The sequence below is a fragment of the Pelobates fuscus genome, chromosome 5, assembly GCF_036172605.1.
Source record: "Pelobates fuscus isolate aPelFus1 chromosome 5, aPelFus1.pri, whole genome shotgun sequence".
Taxonomy (NCBI): domain Eukaryota; kingdom Metazoa; phylum Chordata; class Amphibia; order Anura; family Pelobatidae; genus Pelobates; species Pelobates fuscus.
In genome coordinates, this window is record NC_086321.1 from 20,560,311 (window position 1) to 20,584,221 (window position 23,911).

General features: G+C 40.9%; 1 protein-coding gene across 1 annotated transcript in view; it reads left to right on the top strand.

Annotated features, from left to right (window-relative positions):
- PJA2 (praja ring finger ubiquitin ligase 2) overlaps nt 1–23,911 on the top strand; it is a 74,475-nt gene that overhangs the window by 46,314 nt on the left and 4,250 nt on the right. The window contains exons 4-7 of the mRNA XM_063453638.1: nt 14,229–14,393; nt 18,385–18,570; nt 22,364–22,475; nt 23,778–23,892. Coding sequence (XP_063309708.1) covers nt 14,229–14,393; nt 18,385–18,570; nt 22,364–22,475; nt 23,778–23,892 — 578 coding nt within the window. The remainder of the gene's footprint in view (nt 1–14,228; nt 14,394–18,384; nt 18,571–22,363; nt 22,476–23,777; nt 23,893–23,911) is intronic.

The following is a 23,911-nucleotide window of genomic DNA, read 5'->3' on the forward strand; positions in this document are numbered from 1 at the left end:
TTACTGAAATCTAGGTAAGCAATGTTTACTGCACCACCCTGATCTATTATTTTTGTTACCCAATCAAAAAAATCAATAAGATTAGTTTGGCATGATCTCCGTGAAGTAAACCCGTGTTGTCTCTGATCTTGAAATCCATGTGTTTTTAGATGTTTAAGAATCATATCCTTTAACATGTTTTCCATTACTTTCCCGACTACTGAAGTAAGGCTTACTGGCCTATAGTTGCCCGACTCCTCCCTATTACCTTTCTTGTGTATGGGCACAACATTCGCTAATTTCCAATCTTCTGGGACTACTCCGGTTAACAATGATTGGTTAAATAAATCTGTTAATGGTTTTGCTAGTACACCACTAAGCTATTTTAATAACTGGTTGTATTCCATCAGGACCCACTGACTTATTTGTCTTTATTTTTAACAGTTGAAATAAAACCTCTTCCTCTGTAAACTCACATGTAATAAATGACTCATTTATCTTTTTTCTTAACTGAGGCCCCTGTCCTTTATTTTCATCTCTAAATACTGAACAAAAATATTCGTTGAGGCAGTCAGCTAGACCTTTATCATCTTCTACATACCTTCCTTCTTTTGTTTTTAATCTAACTAATCATTGTTTTACTCAGTGGTGTATCCTGGTTTTGTGCTGCCCTAGGCAGGACAAAACTCAGGCGCCCCCTCCCCCGCGCGACACCCCCACCCAACCCTTCCCCTCCCCCGTCTTCTAAATACACACACACACACACAAATTCACTGACAGATACGCATATACTAGCTAACACACACAGTCAGACACACCCACTCACTAGCAGACACACACACACTCACTAGCAGACACACACACTCTCTGTCAGACACACACTCTCTGATATATAATATAATATATAATATAATGTAATGTATAATATAATGTAATATATAAATATATAATAATAATATTATCTAATATAATAATATTATCTAATATTATCTAATATAATAATATTATAATATAAAATATATAATATAATAATAAATAATATATAAATAATATAATATATAATATATAATATATAATAACATAATATATATATAATATATAATAATAAATATATAATAATAATATATATATATATATATATAATATAATTAATTTAACCTACCCCCCCAGCCTCCTTACTTTTGGGAATGCTGGGGGGGGAGTTTCTTTACCTCCCTGGGGTCTAGTGGGGCTGCCGGTCGGGCTGCTGGGCTGGTTGCTGGGCGGGCGGCTGGCGAGGGAGCTCTTCCTCTGAGCTGTCTGCTCAGCTCCCTCGCGCGCCGCAGAGTGAGGCTGGGAGCCGGAAGATGACGTCATATTCCGGCTCCGCCTCCCAGCCTCACTGTGCGGCGCGCGAGGGAGCTGAGCAGACAGCTCAGAGGAAGAGCTCCCTCGCCAGCCGCCCGCCCAGCAACCAGCCCAGCAGCCCGACCGGCAGCCAAGTTAGCCGCAAGGCTAACAAGGCATTTGCCCTGGGCATTTGGGGGCGGCGTTTTTTGCCGCCCCCTGGAAAATGCCGCCCAAGGCAAATGCCTTGTTTGCCTCGCGGCTAATACGCCCCTGGTTTTACTTTTCTCATTTATGTATCTAAAAAAGTTGTGTCCCCCCCCCCCTTTTTTTTTTTTTTACGGACTGTGCTATTTTCTCTTCTGTGTGTGATTGTGGAAGCTCTTATAATTTGCTTAGCCCCTCTTTCTGCCTAATCTTATAGATCATTCTGTCTTCCTAACTCTGGTTGTTTTTTTATAATTACTAAATGCTAACTTTTAGTTTTTTTACTATTTTGGCCACATCTGCGGAGTACCACTGAATTTTTTGCTTTTACTGACAAGCCTAATGCATTTTTTCTGTTGCCTTCTGCAGTGCAACTTTTAAATAATCCCATTTCTCTTGGACTCCATTTAAATTGCTCCAGTCTGATAATGCCTCTTTAACACATATTCTAAATTTAGAAAAGTCTGTTATATGGCTCCTTTGCTGGTTTATTCTCTGTGACTTGTCTGAAATAGACTGGTCTCACAGCTATGGCTGAGGCATTGCACAATAATAATTCATCTTCTCTACCCCTCGACCGCTCACTTATTTATTCCTTTATTCCAACACCTGCTTGACCCTCTGCACAAATAAACCCCTACTTTCTCATACATCTAACAATCTGTGCTGCACTCTTGACTCAAGACAAATTGCTGTTCGTGCACATCTTGTATTGGCGAGCAGCAGAAGCTTTTACCACCAGACTAGCAAGGATTTGTAGCAGCAGCAGCAGCTTTTACCACCAGAAAAAAATGCGGTAACGCATACTCTGGCATGCCTGGGCATTTTATATGCTTTTTAGTTGCCCTTGGAACTAGTACTATAGCTGCACTTGCCCTTAAAGTGGCTCTGTCGCCACAATATCTTTTCTAGGTATTTTTTTTTTAAAGATAAAATCTCTAAAATACTCATGGACTGTGTTGAAATTTCATTGAAATATCAACACAACAAAAAGGAAAAAAATACTAGGTACTACTATGACTTATGGTGAAGCCTGCAGCTACATATTTTAGATTCATTCATATGTTTATAAATAAAAATCAGGGCTCAAAATTTCAGTCCGTGACGGCAGATCAATCTAGAAGCCTCTGATTGCGCATGCATGCAGTTTTCCATTCATAAACTCAGACTACTCGATTGATGGTACCTCCGACACTTTTATATTATATACACTAGTGGTCAAAATTGTGGAAACCATTTGGAAAACCTGTATGTTTAACATTTGATGGCTCCTTACAGCAGTCTGTTTTTTTTTTTTTTTTTTTTTTATTATAATAATTCCATAAGTTTGCATATTCCTATAAAGACAATTTCATTTAGAATGTAATGCAGCAAATGCTTATCTTTATTCTGCCATGTTTTAGCTGCTTAACCAGAAAAAGAAAAAAGGCCATGCGTAACATGGAGTAGAATTCCTTAAAAAGTTACTCTACTCCTTTGGGGAAGCGAGGGGAGGTGCATTTTTCGATTTAAAATGCCTTATTGGACACTACTTATTAAACCCTCCTTAGCCACGCCCACTCGTGCCAGAAGGACTTCCTTGTTAGACGCAGACTCAAAAATAAAACATTTGAATTCCAAGGAAAAAGCCATTTCTTTCCTGCAAACAAGGAAGGAAGAGCTTAGATTAAAACCATGTTAATTGTTCTGAGGAACAGGACGGAGTCCTCTATAGTGATGAGACCAGAATTTCAATAATTGGCAGTGAGCGAATAAAGTATGTAAGAGGTGGAGATTTGGTGTTGGTGTTCTAAAGGCAGATTGGATGCCATTTCTGTAGAATTCACAATATAGTACTGACAATATATCTAGATATATGAAGTACATTTTGCGGTTTCCAGGTTTTGCGATGCAATTAATTAATCCATGCGAACCACGTGTAATGCAAACAGCCCTAGGAATTTCACAATGAACATTTAGATGCCTTTCGAACAACGGTTTCACTATAAATCACTGAAAAAGGAATGCGATTATCTATTAGGCAACCAATGTGGTGGCACAAGGCATAGCCTTTAGTTAGGGACTCTGAGCGGTCAGCCTTGAGGCAGCACACCCTTGTGCCCCCTTAACCTCATTTATGAAAAGTTGTGTTCTGTACCAATATCCAGTACAGAGTGCCACAGCCAGATCTGAGTAATTGACAGCTTCCTTGCGGTTCTGGTGCTCACGCAAAGTGATCTGTGCCTGATATTTGTGCAAACAATGGAATCCCCCACTGAACCACCAGGGATTTAGCTCACCCTACAATGGACCACTAGGGAAGGTAAGTAGGAGGAAGGGGAATACAACTTATACACACTCACAACACTCGGTCAACCCACACCACTTACAAAAACAGAGCCCAGGGTTCCAGGAGCAAGCTACAATCTGGTACCCTGCCTAGATTAATCTGACTTTGCATTTTTCCTGCCATGATTTCTTTCGAATGCTGAATACCGGTAATTGTTTTGGTTTTTTTTTTCTTTCACTTTTTTTCCCCAGTCAAAGTACTAAATCTATCTCAAGGTGTACCACAAATTACTTGATTTTCTTATGTTTTGGGTAACTTGAGTGAAAAAACAAGTACATTGTATGTGGGGTGGAGTAGAACATTGTTTAATTTTCATCCAATCAGGATAGCTAAGGTTAAGAGTACAAGTGGGTGGCTTAGACTAACACTGTAGGCGTGTAAATTCTTCATAACAGTGTGGCTGGCATAGGGCCTGTTTTAATGAACACTCAGATTCTTTGCTCCGTAACCATTACTCTGGGCGGTAGGGGGTAAGGTATATAAGAACGCTCCTTTTAATTTCTGCGTTGTTAGTGCAGCTTTCAGTTTATCATAATATTGCCAAGATGTGCCAGCCTTAAAAACTTGCTAGTCAGCCCACACACACAACAATATTTTTCCAAATACAAAGTAAGTTTCCCCAGGATGCATTGCACCGGGGAGGTTTATTGCACCACCCCCGTGCATGCTGGAGCCTGTGGGTAGCACGTGGCGTCGAGTGTGGAGGTGTTGGAGCAGCTTTTGCATCGAGTTTTGGTGCCATTCTGGAAATTGTTTGCAGTTGTTTTGGGTCTTTTTGGTGCATTTCTTAAGCTGTGGAAAGGTAGGGAGCTGAGCTTCGTCGTTTGCATGTCTTTTATTGTGTATTCTGTATTGTGGGTTGGATTCCATGCCAGCTCATTTTTCCTTTTTTCTGACCTCCAGAACGGATTAATTGGTTTTCAGTGCATTCCTATGGGAAACTGTGTTTCGGTTTGCAAATTTGTCGCAATAAGAAACGTCCCGGAGAGCGCATTAAATTCGTAAACAGAGGTCCCAGTGTGTGTGTGTGTGTGTGTGTGTCTCTCTCTCTCTCTTGCCATTTCTGCAAAGAGTGTGTTTTACTTTGAATGTTTTAATGTAGGACCATCGCATCCAGGCCACTTCATTGACAGGAAGTGGCCTGGGTGACGTTTGTGGTCCTCTTAGGATGATGTAAAGACCTGCCATTGGTTAGTAGTCTTGTTTGTATAAAGCGAAAGAAAGAAAAAAAAAAACCCTGACGGGGATAGATTCAGTGTGTCGAGATCATATCTCAGTAGGGGATAACCCTTATACTGTATAGAAAAAAGAAAAAAAAGTGTAAACCTAGGGCCAAAGGTCCAGGAAACACTGGTGAGATATAGATCTCAGTTGTCTGTTAAAATTTAGTAATCATTTAATCGGTATACAAAGTCATGAACACAAAAGAGAGATAATGAACAAAATAATAATAACAAATAAATAACCCACTCTGGAAGGGAGATCTAAGGAGCTCAGGGAGCTATAGGGGGAGTATGCAAAGGAGTATATAGCTGTATGGATATTCACCCTGCTGAATGAAACTATAAAAGAGAGAGACACCAGTACCTCTCAATAAAGGGCTGGCAGTGGTGATATTGCCAACAGTTGTATAGAAAGACACTTGAATCCTAGTAAGGATTAGAAATAGAGCATACTAGTAACTCACAGCTCACAGCCCTTTGAGAAAGGCGCTCTTTGTTAGCGCCGAAACGCGTTAGGCAGGCAGATAATGCTTTTATAACCACGGCACTTTATTTTTTTGTTCACACTGTTTGGGGTGTTTAGTTAGGGAAGTAGGGGTTGGAGCCTGTATGGAGCGATCTATAGGGAACGTACTACCGTTAGTTTTGGCTGAATTTCACTGATGACTGTCTACCAAGATAGACAGTGCGTGACCACTGACATTCTGGTCTTATCTGGGAATTCAGTATAGCCAGCACTGGGCCGGATGGGGTTGCATTACGTGCTGCACTCTCACTATTTAGAAGTAAGTTTTCAAATATATATATTTTTTTTTAAAGGAGTGGAGACTGGGTGAGAGTCTAACAGAGAGGGTAAGGTTGTTCCATAGCATAGGCGTGCACAGCCAATTGCATTAGGGTGTGCACCCTAAAGCACAAACACATGGCGCATGTGTGTATATATATATATATATATATATACTGGTGTGTGTGTGTGTGTGTGTGTGGTGTGCTATGTGGGTGAGGGTGCTGGTAGTGTGCTATGTGTGAGGGTGCTGTTTGTGTGATGTGTGTGTGTGAGGGTGCTGTTTGTGTCGTGTATTTGTGAGGGTGCTGTTTGTGTCGTGTATTTGTGAGGGTGCTGTTAGTGTGCTGTGTGTGAGGGTGCTGTATGTGTTTGTGAGGGTGCTGTTAGTGTGCTGTGTGTTTGTAAGGGTGGTGTGTGTGTGTGTGTGTGTGTGTTTGTGAGGGTGCTCTTTGTGTGCTGTGTGTGTGTGAGGGTGCTGTATGTGTGCTGTGTGTGTGTGGGTGCTGTGTATGTGAGGGTGCCGTGTGCGCGCGCTGTTTGTGTTAGGTTGCTGTATGTGTGTAGGTGCTGTGTGTGTGGGTGCTGTATGTGTGTGTGGGTGCTGTATGTGTGTGTGGGTGCTGTATGTTTGGAGGGATTGTGAAGGTGGGGGCAGATTAGTAAATAACCCCCCTCCCTTCTTACCTTATGTAGGGAGGGGGGATCCTTGCTGTCCAAGGGAGAGTGAACTCTAGCCTGCGGGGCTAGAGTTCACTCTCGCGAGATCTGAGCATTGCCGCGGCAAAGCTCAGATCTCGCGAGAGGAACCTGGCGGAGCTTCTGTCTAGAGCTCCCCGGGTCCTCTCCTTCCTCCCTCCATGCTGCTGTGGCTGGTGAGGTACATCGTTGATCTCCCCGCCGGCCCATGGAGGCTAAGAGCAGAGCCGGCACTCAGATAGCGCCAGCTCTGCATGAGCCGACAGGGGAGATCTGGAGATCTCCCCTGCCGGCAGGGGTCAAGTCCTGGGGAATAATATGTGGGATCTCTCCCAAGATTCCCACCCCCTCAAAAAAAATAATATACACGTGTGTGTGTGTGTATGTATGTATGTACACGCGTACACACATATATTCACAGACACATACATACAATTACATACATTCACAGACACACACACTTACAGAGACACACACACTTACAGAGACACACACACTTACAGAGACACACACACTTACAGACACACACACTTACAGACACACACACACTTACAGACACACACACACTTACAGACACACACACACTTACAGACACACACACACTTACAGACACACACACACTTACAGACACACACACACTCACAGACACACACACACTCACAGACACACACACACTCACAGACACACACACACTCACAGACACACACACACTCACAGACACACACACACTCACAGACACACACACACTCACAGACACACACACACTCACAGACACACACACTCACAGACACTCACAGACACACACACTCACAGACACACACACTCACAGACACACACACTCACAGACACACACACTCACAGACACACACACTCACAGACACACACACTCACAGACACACACACTCACAGACACACACACTCACAGACACACACACTCACAGACACACACACTCACAGACACACACACTCACAGACACACACACTCACAGACACACACACTCACAGACACACACACTCACAGACACACACACTCACAGACACTCACACTCACAGACACTCACACTCACAGACATTAACAGACACACACATACACTCACACATACAGACACACACACACACTCACACATACAGACACACACACACACACTCACACATACAGACACACACACACACACTCACACATACAGACACACACACACACACACACTCACACATACAGACACACACACACACACTCACAGACACACACACACACTCACAGACACACACACACACTCACAGACACACACACACACTCACAGACACACACACACACTCACAGACACACACTCACAAATTATAATTTTTTTAATAATAAAAAAAAAAAAAATTTGTCCACCCAGCCTCCCTACCTGGAGTGCTGGCATGGACTTGTCCCTGGGGTCCAGTGGGGCGGGCGCCTCTCTCCATATCAGCCTCTCTCTCTCCATATCAGCCGCGGCGAGGGAGCTGTGAGCTGTGAGCTGTGTGCTCTGTGCTCTCTGCTCCCTCTCGCCGCGCGGGCTGTCTACAGTAGCTGGGAGCCAGAATATGACGTCATATTCTGGCTCCCAGCATCAGCAAACAGCGCGCGGCGAGAGGGAGCAGAGAGCACACAGCTCACAGCTCCCTCGCCGCGGCTGATATGGAGAGAGAGAGGCTGATAAGGACAGGGGGGACACAGGGGGAGGAAGGGGGACATTAAGTTGCGCTGAGTGCCTGCAGGAACGGCGTTCCTGCGCAAATAACAGTGCAGGAACGCTGTTCCTGCAGGACAATCCATAGACGTGCCGCGGGGATTAGGGTGTGCCCAGGCACACCCGGCACACCCCGTGCGCACGCCTATGTTCCATAGGAACGGTGCAGCCCTAGAGAAGTCTTTAAGGTGAGCATCAGAGGTAGGAGTACGAACAGAGGTTAGACTTAGGTCTCCAGCAGAGCGTGGGGGCCTAGATGGGACATATTTGTATATTATTGAGGATAAGTAGGTCGGAGCAGCATTGTGTAGAGATTTGTAAGCAAGTATCAGGATCTTAAATTGAGTCCTATATCTTACGGGAAGCCAATGTAGGGACTGACAAAGATGGAGGTGTGGATGGTGCGGGCGGACAGGAAGATGAGCCTCGCCGCTGCATTCATTATAGACTGTAACAGGGCAAGTTGGGAACGCGTAAGACAACTGAGAAGCGGATAACAGTAGTCCAGGCGAGAGAGGACAGCGGCCTGGACAAGCACCTTTGCCATATCAGGTGTTAAATAGGGTCAGATGTCCGCCATGTTTTTGAGGTGGAAGGGGCAGGATTTTGCGATTGATTGGACATGAGGGGTGAAGGAAAGGTCGGAGCGAACACTTAGGCAGCGAGCCTTAGAGGTGATGGTGGCGCCATTTACTTGGAGGGACACAGACAAAGGAGTAGCAACACTTGAGGGAGGGAAGACCAGAAGTTCTGTTTTGGACAGGTTCGGTTTAAGGAAATGAGCAGCCATCCAGTTGGAAATAACAGAGCGGCAGTCAGAGACACGAGTCAAGAGGGGTGGTGAGAAATAAGAGGACAGATAAATTTGTGTGTCCTCCGCATAGAAATGATACTGGAAACCGAAGGAGCGGGTGAGTTTACCAAGGGTAGATTGAGAATAATAGGGGACGAAGGACAGACCCTTAGGGAACACCAGCAAAGAGGACTTGGGGTGAAGAGCCAGAGAAAGAAACACCGAGCATTGGGAGAGGTAGGAAGAGCACCAGGAGAGAGCGGTATCTCGTAGACGGAGATTACGGAGGATGAGAAGAAGCTGTTGATGATCAACCGTTTTTAAAAGCAGCACAGAGGTCAAGGAGAATTAGGATGGAGTAGTGACCATGGGATTTTGCAGTGATAAGATAATTGGATACCTGGGTCCCAGCTATTTCAACAGAGTGATGAGCACGGAATCCAGATTGAAGTGGTCAAGCTGAGCGTTGTATTCGAGGAAGTGCTTTAACCCCTTAAGGACCAAACTTTTGGAATAAAATGGAATCCAGACATGTCACACATGTCATGTGTCCTTAAGGGGTTAACTGGATATTGTTATATCTATTAGAAGAAATGTTTTGTTTGCTTTGTTTTTCATGTTTGTATGTTTTTGTTAAAGCATAATGCCTAAATCGCTAGATATGCAGTTGTAAAAGTAGTTGTATATATGTTATATGGATTTCTTTTTATTGAAATAAGTACAAACATCTGTGCTGTTTGAGAGTGTCCTCAATAAGTGATTGTAAGCACTTTGACACATTGTGCGATTATGAGTGGTGTATTGTGTGTACAGGAAGCAGTCTGTTCTCACTTTATTTATCTTTTACAATGTGTTTGAAAGCATCTACTATATTGTGTCATAGGAGTCAGACGCTCAGAAAAAATCTAAAATGGCTCTTAACAAGTGAAGTCCATAGTTAAGAGGAGACTGAAATCTAGTTCCATTGTTTAATTGTGTGACAAAGTGATCAGAGTTGATCATATTTGTTTAAAGGGATACTGATAAATCTCAGATAACATGAACACCCGGAGGGTATGGTGCCCAAATAAATCTGTCCAATAACCACTGCAATGCACTAAATTGGTTATCTCCATTTTCTACAAATGTATTTTTTTTTTTCCTCCTGTAAATAAAGGTATTTTCCTATAATTGTTGTGGACCCTCAAGGATTAAAATCTTTTTCTTCTCAACACATTTTTTGGGTTCTTGCAAAGTAGGGATAGACCAATTATCGGTTGTGATGATTTTTAGAGCCGCTATTCAGCAAATTTCTGATAGTTGATATCGGTCTTGTAATTGGACCTATATTACCAATAACTTACCTCTTCAAGTCACCCCTCCATTTGAGTCCCTGTATGCGGAGCTCAAGGCAAGGATATGAGACCGTGAATAATCTATTCTACAGTAATGTACTGGGCTGGCTGACTAAGAGTGATAGGTGTGTGATAGCTGACAGCAACTACACTATCAGTAATAGTACTGTACATTCTAGCACTTGTGATCCCAACATGTACTGACTTCCTGAGAGTGATAGGAGTGTGATTGCTCTCAGCATATTCAGTTAATGCCTGATTTGTGTAGAAATTGTTGCTTTTTTAAAAACTTTAACTCCTTAGTGACCAGACCGTTTTCCAATTTTCTTACCGCTAAGGACCAGGGCTGTTTTTACATTTCTGCGGTGTTTGGGTTTAGCTGTAATTTTCCTCTTACTCATTTACTGTACCCACACATATTATATACTTCTGACGTGTTTTTCAAATATGACATATCTTCTTTGCCTATCTTATTTTTGGGGGCCTTTTTACATATCCCAATTTATTTTCTTGCCATGAACGTGCATATATTTAAAAAGGTTGACACCCCAAGGTATTGTATATGAAGTGTTTTGATGCCTTCGATGCAACCGTTTTAGCCAAAATAAAAATGGAGAAAATGTGTGGTAGTAATTTTTAATTTTCATTTTTACACACACATTTGTGTGTGATTTAGGGGAGCCTGTTGTTGGTTATTGCAAGAAAACAACCCGGGTCGTTTTCTGCAAGGCCTCCTGAGTACACTCATGCCGCACAAAATCCACAAAATGATCTGGAGCTGAAACCGTAAAAAAGTCAGTTTAATTTCGGGGTTTGCTTTTTTTGAACAAAAAAGCGTTGTGGGTTGCAATCTGCATTGAGTAAATTGCGCCCTATTTGTACCAGGCCCTTGTCTTCTGTATAATTAGGTATCACTGCAGCAGCTGATCTGCAAGATCAACCCCACCCATATTCCGGTTATAGGCCTTGATGCACACGTGCTTCCTGGTGCTCTCAGCTCTGCCATGTACAGAGACCTCCACAGTCCTCTCAGTGTGGATGGTGGTAAGAAGGTACACATCTTTCTTGTCTCTGTACTTAACTGCCAACAGCTCCTCTTGGTGCAGAGCTGAGGTCTCCCCCCTTTGTAGCCGGGTGCGTGCAAGTTGTCCTGGGAAACCTGCGCAATTCTGATTGTATCGCAAGCTACTGTATCAAAACAATACAGTAACTTGAACAAAGGGACACTTGTATAAAAATTGTCAGTATACAAGTGGTACCCTTTGTTCATCAGGGGGAATATCGGGTCCCAGACAATCTTGCCACTGGTTCCCATATGTTCTGGGCAACCTGGAGGGTCAAGGTGGCTATCCTTTCCCTCGTACACCCGGAAGGCCTGAGTATACCCAGTCTTGCTATCACAGAGCTTATACACATTTACACCATACCTAGAGCGCTTGGAAGGAACATACTGCTTGAATCCCAGCCTTCCCTTATACTTCATCAGGGATTCATCCATGCATATATTCCTTCCAGGTGTATAAGCCTCTGCCCTCCCGCTTTCCGAGGGTAAATTCCCATCTTTTAGTAAAACTCTGTGGAATAAGCTGGTGCTATAGAAGTAATAACCAATAATTCAAACTGGTGTCAATTTTAAACTATAAATCTTTGTTTTCAGCAGCAATATTATAAATAATTCAATCTGTTATAAATAATAATTCAATTCTATAGCGTTGGGAATGAAAACCTGCATTTTTATGCTATAGTGTCCCTGTCAGTAGTCAGATAGAGGTGTGTACCCTCCCCATCCCCATTTGCAAACCTTTTCTAAAGAATTACGTTTCTTACATTTTTGCTGCGTTGAGTCTCCTATTTTGGTTTCCTGTGACATTATGAAGGATGTGCACGTGTTCAATGCTTTCCTAAGGGCTTCTGTGAGCTGCCAGTGATGCGAAAGCTTCTGTAGGGACGGAGGTGGACTTAGCCTTGCAATGTAAATATTGATATCTCTAAAACTTAACTCGGGTTAAAAGGACAGGGACACCACACCATCACAATGAATTGGTCTGGGCGCAATCTTGGTGAATGTAGTGTCCCTTTAATGCTGTAGATCAGAGGTAGGCAGCCTTCGCCACTCCAGATGTGTACAAAAGGTTGCCCACCCCCTGCCCTAGGTTATTCTATACGTATGTAGGTAGATAATTGGTAAATACTTGAAAACCTGCCAATAGTGTAAGGTCACATTTTCATTGTTTGCTGGATTCACATTGTCAGAAATACAGAATTAAATGTAAATATGTACTTAGCGTGTACTATTTAAAGAAAAGTCATCACATTTCCATAGTTTTATAAGTTTTTAATCCCACTAAACACTTGTGATTTGAAATGGTTCCCACCTCCACAATAATAAGCAGAAATCTAGAAAATTGGCATCTGTCACCTGAAGCTCGTAATGGGGCCACCTGTTTAATACTTTTTATTTTATTTTCCTGCTCCTTCTGAATATCTACACTTGTTCCTAGTCAACTAGGAAAGACTTGCTCTTACTGACTTAAGAGACACTCTAGACTAGTGTTACCCAACTCAGTCCTCATGGACCACCAATAGTCCAGGTTTTGTCAGTATCTCCATTGGAATAAAATGGGGAAATACATAAATCCTGGATTGTTGGTGGTCCATGAGGACTGGGTTGGGGAATACTGCTCTAGACTACATCAATAAACTCAGGGATCTGTACTTGGACCCATTCTCTTTAATATTTATTAGTGATATTGCAGAAGGTCTTGATGGTAAGGTATGTCTTTTTGCTGATGATACTAAGGGTTGATGTTCCAGGAGGGATAAGCCAAGTGGCAAATGATTTAGGTAAACTAGAAAAATGGTCAGAGTTGTGGCAACTGACATTTAATGTGGATAAGTGCAAGATAATGCACAGAGTACAGAATATTTGATAGAGTCCTAACCTCAACATCTGACCATCATGCTTGGTTGTATAGGGAGAGGTATTAGCAGTAGAAAGAGGGAAGTGCTCATGCCATTGTACAGAACACTGGTGAGACCTCACTTGGAGTACTGGAGACCATATCTTCAGAAGGATATTGATACCTTAGAGAGAGTTCAGAGAAGGGCTACTAAACTGGTTCATGGATTGCAGGATAAAACTTACCAGGAAAGGTTAAAGGATCTTAACATCTTTAGCTTGAAGGAAAGATGAGACACAGGGAATATGATAGAAACATTTTAAATACATAAAGGGAATCAACACCGTAAAGGAGGAGACTATATTTAAAAGAAGAGAAACTACCACAAGAGGACATAGTCTTAAATTAGAGGGGCAAAGGTTTAAAAATATTAGGAAGTATTACTTTACTGAGAGGGTAGTGGATGCATGGAATAGCCTTCCAGCTGAAGTGGTAGAGGTTAACACAGTAAAGGAGTTTAAGCATGCGTGGGATAGGCATAAGGCTATCCTAACTATAAGCTAAGGCCAGGGACTAATGAAAGTATTTAGAAAATTGGGCAGACCAGATGGGCCGAATGGTTCTTATCTGCCGTCACATTCTATGTTTCTATCCTCTCTTCGGATGGACTATGCATACATATTACCAAGTGCAGCTCCATGCAATCTGGACAGCAGTGATAATCTAAGTTTCTTCTAAATACGTCCCCTTTTACTACATTAGGGTCTCACTTCAGGACGTGGGGAGGGAGTAGGGGTGTCTATGTAAAACTTTTTTTTTTTTTTTATTAGGTGGATTCTAAATAAAATCTGACTTGTTCATAAATGCAATCTGTACAGTTTTAGTGATGGACTCCATTTGAATATTGATAGCAGTGTAATTGTGTAACTCTGTTTGCAGTGATGGAGAGTGGTCCACGTGCTTGCCATCCTACTTCTCCGGTGATAAAGACCAATCTTCTAGTGACGAAAGCTGGGAGACTCTCCCTGGGAAAGACGAACACGAAGTACAGAGTAATAGCAGCAGTCTAGAAGAGGAGAACTCCGATTTCTGCTTCCAAGTTGAGTATGTATTTTCATATTCTTTCATAGTAAGGTCCATCAGACATCTTGGTGTTTTCGGAGGTGTACATTCCATCAGATTACGTTCTGCCGGTTAGAATACAGCTAGAACTAAAATTCAGATTTGTAAATCGGAACTCTTCAGACAAAGGTAATCTCATGCTCTATTTTCCTGATCGGTTTTTGAGGTACACTAGCTGTCCAGGTTTTGTCGGTTTCCTTATTGGAGAATACATATAGATCCTGGGTTGTTGGTGAACCAAGGACAGTGTTACTCACCAGTCTGCTGTAAAAAGGTTCCGATTTTCCAATTAAAGTAAACAGACATATTATCTGATGTTCATGTAGATCCTTAAACTTCTCTGTTTGTTCTATTATTTGTAGAGCTTGGCATATACCGTATTTTTCGCACTATAAGACGCACCTAGTTTTTAGAGTAGGAAAACGAGAAGAAAAATTGTTCCTTACCACCGACTCCCCTCCCCTGCCCCATAGTGTTCCTTATCACCCACCCCTGTCCCGTAGTGTTCTTCACCCCCCCTCACCCCCCGTCTCATAGTGTTCTTTCAGACACTCCCTCCCCTGTCCCATAGTGTTCTTACCTGCCACCCTCTTCCCTTAGTGTTCCTTACCTCCCCTCCCCTCAACCTGTCCCTTAGTGCCCCTCTCTCTCCCCTCCCCCCCTTGGTCCACGGTAGGTCTCCTTCCTTTATGTAGCATGGCGAGCAGAGCAGTGCGCACCGCGATTTAGAGGGGCACATTCACTCCATAAGATGTACAGACATTTTCCCTCACTTTTGAGGAGGAAAAAAGTGTCTTATAGAGCGAAAAATACGGTAGCTATTACTTATTACACTTATATTGTGCTGATGGTTAACACACACACACAGTTAGCTATCAGCATCTTTACTCTGTATGCCAGTGACCGTGCGGCTGGTACACCGTATAAATAGAATTGGGTTTTCCATATAACATCATCCCTTTTTTGTTACCATCCCACCGCAACTTTTTAGGTTGTGGCACTCTTATTCCATGTATTGAAAGGGTTATGGTGCTATGGGTGAAGGAGTGTATTGTTCCGATAGAGCTGGAACACGTGCTTTTATTGTATTAAGAGCGACAGTACTAGATTAGAGAGAGCATGCAGTTAGTGTGTGTGAAAATCCTTTCCGGTTACGTTACAAAACGAAAATCTGTGAGGATTATTCACTAAAGTGAGAATTTAGTTTAAAGGTCAAATTCAGAGTGAAAATAGTCAGACTGGAAACATTCTTTCTGTTTGCATGCTCTGGCCTTAAATCTGAAATTTACTTTGATTTGATGTGTGTTAGTGTCAAACCTTGCCATTTAAAGATCTATACCAATAGATTTAACCACTCGTTTGTAGACGGTCTCCCCCGCCCCCTCCCACCTCAATTTGAATCCCGCACTGAAACCATACTAGTTTTGTTTTGGCAACACATAAAAAAGTGAGGTCCATAGTAGACAGCATCTGCTTTAATCATGCAATAAAAATGCACCCGCAGGAGAAGAAGCAAGTATTGCCCATCGAAGCAATGATATCTTATTGATTTCTATGTTGTACACAGTGTTCCACTGACTGCCTTTTAAAACCTCCTGCTAAGGGGGAAATTCATATTTTTTTAGGATTCCTGGCTCTGGATGTGCATAATAATAGAACAAAAATAAAAAAGAAAAATGCCTGCGTTATTTTGTTTTTGTACTTGAAGGGACACTTCAGGCGTCTATACGATTTTTTTTAATGCATTTTATGGCTTTTGGCCTCAATTATTAGTTTCATTTTTTATTTTTTTGTGTTCATGTCTGAGTTTGTATAGTTTTCCCCAAAGAGTGCAGCTTTTTGCATCTTAACCCTCTTCTCACCCACCTCCCTCATTTTAAAATACTTCCTTGTATTTATTTTTCTAAACAAAGGTCCATGATGTCCCAGCTCAGTAATCCCACTTATTTTGCCCCTCCTCCAATCAGTTTCTTCATTAACACACCTGTACAGGTCTTAAGTGGATGCTGTCTGGGTTGTCATAAGTTAAAAGCTGAAAAGTCGGCTGCAAGTCCCTGAAACCTCCGAGACACTGAGTCTTGTGTAGACAATCTTGCTAGAAATCTGCCAGAAATCTGCCAGTGATCTCCAAATATTGCTGATGCTCTAATGATGAAACGTGTGGGCAATTTTAAATGTAAATTTTGTTTTATGGTGTCTGTCAATGACAGGAGCATATAGTCGTTTGTCAGATTGCACCATAAGGCAGTATTTTGCTGTATATTTTCAGCTCTGAGAAAAGACCATACACAAGGTGTAAGCCATGTCTTGGAAGGCTAGGTCCATTGCTTACTTACTTAAAAAAAAAAAAAAATTCCGATCCGCAACAGATTTATTAGCCGTAACTTTTGAAAAGTCTATAAACAAAAATTTAACAGCAGTTAATCACCTTAGACTGTCATCATCAAAACCTAACCCCATCAGACATCACATAATGCAGTGATTTAATGCTGTTCTTTGGTTTATGCCTGACTGGTACTTTATCACGAGTCTCTTTCAGGAATTTGTAACTTCTGCACAGCTGTGCCATTGGTACAAAGTTAGAATATAGCTTCTATTACTATTGTAATACAACCTAAAAGTTTCCAAATTTAAAGGGGCACTCCCGACACGTAAATAACATGAACCATGCACTGCTGGGCTTAGCTCAGACAGAGCGCTTCTGGTTCTCCTGTAGCTTTGGGGGACACCTTGTAAAAAGTCGAAATATTCTTAAACCGTTTGACTACTTACAATAGGGGTATCAGGGTTCTCCTATTACTGTAGGGGTTGTGGTGCTTGAAGTGTTCCCTCTACACATCAATAAAACTTGTAATAAAACGTGTGTTTATCTAGTTTAGCACGTTGACCTTTTTGTTATATACTTAAGTGCAGTGATGGTGCAAGTTATTTGGTATTACGCAGTGATGGTGTATGTTACATCTGTAGTGCTGTGACATTTACATTTCAATTTTTTATTTTTTTTTTCCCCCATCACAAAATTAGCCGACCTTGGCTTTGATGGGATGCAGAACCATCATTTCTTAAGTCCTATTTATTCTGCAAAGTAACTTTATCTGATTTAAATATTTGGTTTAATTTTCATTTATCTCAAAAGTCTGAGCTTTTCTATTGCAGATTCTCACAGGGCTTTCTTTAAACTGCATATTCAACGTTCCACTTATCAAATCTCATGAGTGGCACTGATATAAACCTCTATTAGACAGGTTATTAGAGAGCATTAAACTATAGACCAGAATGAGGCTGGCGCTTGTTGTTCACCTGCCTACTTTTAGCAGGAGATTGGGGACCGTTAACGCAGAAGCTTACAAACTCCTGTTGTACAGTGTCATCATCAGCCCTCCTATAGAAAAATTAAGGAAGCGTGATTGGCTGAGCCATTTCCTGGTAATCTGCGGCATATAAACTGCGCCAGAGGTTGAGGAAGAATTGATCTAATGTGATTGTCTATTTGGGTGTGCACTGAAATTTCTGCTATTTTATTACTAGTTATGTGTGCATATTCAAATGAATCGACAAGGCGTGTGTCTGAGTATGGATGGTTAAGAGTGTGGATGTGTTGTCTTTTATTAACTCGTTGGGTACCAGAGGTGCACTAATTTCATTGCTGTAGAATAGTTGGACCCCACTAAATTTATGCCAAAAAAACTAACAGTATCTGGATTTCCATGAAAGTTACAATTCTGTTTCTTCATTTAAAAATAATAAACCTAATGGAAGTTATTGGAGATACCCAATCGGGGCAGTTAGAAAGTAAATTGACATTGCCTGTCTGTTAAATTCTAGCGATATTTGTCAAGCTATGAATTGTGTGACCTGAGAAATATCTCATTCCTTGGCTCAGCCTGACCACTTTGTGCGATTAATATAATCATTCTATAGGACATTTAAATAATTCGATTTTATATCCAGGATTTCTTGTGTAACTTTTCAGGGAGCAAAACTCTTTAGAAGATGGAGAAATTCCCTGGCTACAGTACCATGAAGATATCGAAAGTAGCACCGATGAGGAAAATGAAATGGGCAGTCATTTTGTGCATCCAGGATTTTTCATGTTGGATGGCAATAACAATCTTGAAGATGATTCGAGTATGAGTGAAGACTTAGAAGTTGAGTGGAGGTAAGTTTAAAATGTGGTTTTTTTTTGTTTTGTTTTTTTTTTTTGCCCTGCCTTTAATTTAGGATTTTATATGTTGCAAAATAAAAAGGGGGAGGGGAGGAGTGACCACCCGTGATGTCCAAAGAACAATCATTTTACATGCTTTTCATGTCTCAGTAAACCCCTTGTGTGTTTCAGTTAAAATTTGCTTAAAGGTGGGAAAAACTTGATGTTGGAAATTTCCTTAGGATTCCCGTGCATTTATTTTTTTTCTTGAACCTTCTTTCTGTCGTAATCCCGACCTTCTCCTGTTCCATCTTGTTGAAATCTGAACTGCGTGTCATCAACTTCTTGGCAATAGGCATCCAAACTCCAGGAGCCACATTGTCCCTTACTTTCTAGATGACCTGATCTACTTCTGTCATTAGGAAGGAGTGCTCCTTCCAACTTCCATGTTGTATAAACTTACTTTTTTGTAGCACAAGTCTTGCATTGCTGTCACTGCAATTAGAAATCAGGCAACTTCACATTTGTCAAGGTCATTGATTACCCCTATGGTGCCTTTTATATTTTTTTGCTTAATAAATTGCAGTTTTGAGACCCTGTTGTGCAAGTACAGGTTGTAGTGATGTCAACTGAAAATCACAACTAGACCTGGAGCGTTCTGGACGACAATGATCATGTTAATTGGTTCTCTTGTTCCTGAATTTCTCAGTGAATTTAAATTTAAAATATTTATTTCCCTGACTTCAAATAAAAATAAATATAAAAACAAAGACTTAAATAGTTAAATGGGTAAATAATGAAGAAGGGAATAGGTTCGTCCCTAATTATCCTAGCCTTAATAATGACAATTATTTAAGAAATTATACATTTAACATTAAATGATACTTATTTTATTAATCTAGAAGGAATGAAGGTCGAGTTAGCCCTGCTAGATCTAGATCTGCTAAGCTGTCTCTTCCTCATTCTATAATGAAATCCCTCTCCCCAAACTTCCCTCACCTGAACAGTCACATTTGCTTTTGCAGATGCTGTGTGCAGACTTTTTTTTAATGTGTTTATTCTGCATACTTTATAGATGTTTAATGGCAAATGTGCCTTTGAAGTCCATCAAGATAATTGTTCAGTTGTATTTAGTCAATTTCTCTGCGATGTTCCACCTGCCTTGTGCTCTAAAAGCGCATTTTGCAGGCTGACTTTTTTTTTTTTTTTCCCATCAATATCACAACCTGAAAAGGAGTTTAATGTATAATGGATAATGCTCACATAGGGGACAGATGTAGCATAATTCTATGCCTGCAGGTGTCAATTAAGACAGTATGATGGCAGCTTGTCACACTTGATCAATAAATGCAAGGAAGAAGGGCCACGTTAATGTTTGCTTTGATGCGATGATCCAGAGGAGAAGGAAATGGATACACGTGTTGGGTTTTAAATTAAACGCCTTTCATAGTTTAGTGAATAAACCAAAGTGCACAATTTAGGGCAAAATAACAGCGCTGAAAATATTCTCCAATTTTACCAATGAACATATTTTGGACTATATTTTTTATTTCAGATCCATCAAAAATGGTTTATTGCTAAAGTAGAGGAAAATGGGAAGGGAAATCGGGGGCTTGAGTTTGTCCTGGGAACAGACAACAAATCAAAAAACTGTGCAAGCAATGAATTATAAAAATATCTTGAGATGAAATTATATAAATGTTCTTATTGTTGCAAAGTGTGAAAGATGGAAAATCCGTCAGAAATCAAATTATATTGTTTATCACTGTGAAAACCCGCAAATCTTATATTATGGGTGGCACAGTCATATTCTAAGTGAACCAGAAAACAAGAACATTTGGATATGCTTTGTGTGTGTGCCCTTTTACTAATCCTGAGACATGAAGACGGCAGCATTGAACAATTAAATCACAAAACAATATGATGACCTTCAAACATGAGATACTCACTTTATCCCTCTAGTAATAAAGATAAACGCCCCTAATCCTTATTAAAGATCAGCCACAGTCCGGTTCAGTTTGTCAGACTCCATTTAGAATGCTAGTTAAAGCATTGTCTCTCAAAGCAGACCAGAAACAACGGGATTGTGGTGAATAAACCAATTAGTGTCTTTCAGTAAGTGTGTTGCATTCTAACTGCTACTATAGTCACCAGAACAAGCTTATTGTATTTGTTCTGGTGAGTATAATCATTCCCTTCAGGCTTTTTGCTGTAAACACTGCCTTTTCAGAGAAAATGCAATATTTATATTACAGCATAGGGATACCTCCACTGGCCACTCTTCATATGGCTGCTAGAGGTGCTTCCAGGGGCAGTGCTGCACATTGTCTCCACCCTCTGCATGGAGATGCTGAGCTTTCCTTATAGAAATTAATTGCATCAGTGCCTCTCTATGAGGAGATGCTGATTGGCCAGCTCTGCGTTTGTCCCCACCCCTCTGCCTCCTTGGCCGAGATTATAAAAATTTACTATCTAAGGCAATCCAATGCTTTCCAATAGGAAAGCATTGTGATTAGCTGATATCATCACTTCTGATTATGTCAGTCAAGGAGGCAAATCAGGGACAGATCCAGCACCAGCACCAGCTGACTGGAAGAAAGGTATGATTTTACTATATTTAGGGGGGCTAGATAGTGATATTAATACTCTAGGGTCAGGAATACATGTTTGTGTTCCTATCGGGAAAGTGTTTTATAAAATGCTATATAGTAATGCTGAGAAACACAGAATAAATACAATTTTAAATTAGTTATTAGTGCAGATTTCCCTATGAAACGTACATTCATGTGAACCTGCTACCTTACATGTGCTCAGATGATATCTCTAGATTTTAATATTTAAGCATGTCCCTCAAATCATACATATTAAACTCCCCTGTTCGTTGAAACTACTTGGAATATCCACTTTAGTAGGGCTTGTAAATGTGACCTTATACACTGCTAGCAAAGGTATATGCATCAGAAAACATTGATTACGTATCGGTGAAAATGGCTGCTGCTGCACTTGCCGTTCCCAAGTAAGAGGGTTATTGATAACTGGGAGTGCCCTTGTCTTTGTTATACTGTTTTAAAACTGTTTTTTAGAACAGAGGATTGTACCGATAGTTATACTACCTTAACTTTTACAGTAAGCTGTAGTGGGTATGGTGCTACAGTGACATCATAACAACTGAATATAAATAAAGTTGTTATGCTACCTGGAGGTCCCTGGCATCTTACAACTGGTGAGATAGCTCAGTGGGCTAATGCATCATCAGTAGAATCTGGTAAAACCTTGGGTCGCAGATTCAAATCCTGGCGGGGTTCACTCAGCAATTCATCCTTCCGAGGTAGATAAAATGAGTACCATTAAATTGGGTAATAGTAACAACCCCTGGATGTTGGGCTAAGGTAACATCCACAGGACGTATTTAAAAAAAAAAAAAAACAGAGTAATCTGTACCTTTTCTAGGTTACATACTTTCTTAAATGGTTAAACAGTTGTCGGCGCCATTGCCAGATTTTGTCATAGCCTTTCGGTTTTCCTTCTAGCTGGATGGTTCCAATGGACAATTGACACCATAACCATTACAGTGCCCTTCACAGATTATGGTGTGTAATGTGTAATTATGGTGTGATTACCCTGTTCTAGTGGCATCCCTGTTCAAAGAGTTTTGTTTTGATGACTTAAACTTTGTTTATTTTTTAATTGTTACTTCTCCATCTTGTAATGGAGCGTGCTTGGTGGCTGTTGCATGTACTGTATAAGTATATTACCCGTCTGCATGAAATATGTCCATGACTTCACTGATGGAATCTGTTTGTCGCAGGTTACTGGATGACTTTGGAGATGGATTGGGAGTAGCTCAAGCCATGTCTTACGTGGATCCTCAGTTTCTTACATATATGGCCCTCGAAGAGCGCCTTGCTCAGGCGATGGAGGTATTTATACATGTGTATTTTGTGAATATTAATATTCTTTAAAATCTTATAAGATATCGCATTACTGAACCAGGAAGGGTATACTTTGCTTTTGTTAGTTTCCATGTAAATCCTGAAGGTCTTGAGCAGGGGTGCCCAAAAGGTAGATCCCCCAGATGTTTTTAAACTTCTAAAGGCATGCAAAGCATGTTGGCAGTTGTAGTTCTACAATATCCGGGGATCTAAATTTTGGGAACTCCTGGTCTAAATGCTTTTACCTAAAAGATAACGGCCAGAATTGATGGGAATCTAAATTGTCTTTCTTAAACATCTCACCTGCTACATATCCTCTGTTTATGGGAGTATTTCATGATAGAAATTCAATATTTTACACAGAGAAACATTGATTATGGATACGTAAAATGACATTCTCTTTACATTCGGTTTTAATAAAGAAAGCAATCATTAGTAATCCATACATTTGATTTAATTTGGTTTACTTTTTGTCTCCATTTATTTGGTTGTTGTGTGTTTCTGTTGCACACAGGCAGGTGACAGACAGACATGACTGCACAGTAGCACCAGTGGAATAGATAAAAATAGCAGTCACAGAGGGATTGTGAAGTGGTTGTAGAGATGGTGTACATTGCATAACAGCATGCCTAAAGGAAAAGTGTATTTACAGCTACAGCCTCATTAATTTCAAAGTGTTTTCTGTCCTTTCCATGCACTGAGCACAATATTTATTCTGTTTTGTGCTTCATGCTCTGTTTTGCAAACTCTTATAAATGTTTTACAGTATTGGCAGGAATCCTCCTTTTCTAAGGTCATTTATGGCATTAATGTCATTTAAATATAATTCTGAATGTTGGAATTACTCCGCAGCGTTCCTTTTATTATACGGTATTGATCCAGAACGTGTGACACACAAAGAGTGGCAGAACATGCGAAAAGCAACCTCTCTACATGAGATTCTCTGTTGATATTGTATTCTTCATGTAGAAATCTTAACACAAATGAAGTTTAACGTAGAACGCATGTCGTCCTAGATTAGTGTGTCACCGCTCGCTGTCTTAGATGATTTAATCTAGGCATTCACTAAGCCACTGGTGGCACAAATATACCGTAGTATCTTACCGCCAGAGGACTGGGCAAACGAAGATGCTCTAAATGTATGGGGCGGGGATAAAAAAAGTCACAATTTAATTTACAGTTGTCTTACATTCCATGAAATCGAAATAATTTTTGTCTGGTTTTAATATTAAATTGTTATTACAATTTTTTTTTAAAAAAAAATTCTCCAAATCTGTTGTTACTTTGCAGACTGCTCTAGCGCACTTGGAATCTCTCGCCGTGGATGTTGAGCAGGCGCACCCTCCAGCTACGAAAGAGAGTATAGATTGCCTGCCACAAATAGTTATCACTGATGATCATACCGGTGAGATACAAATTGTTAA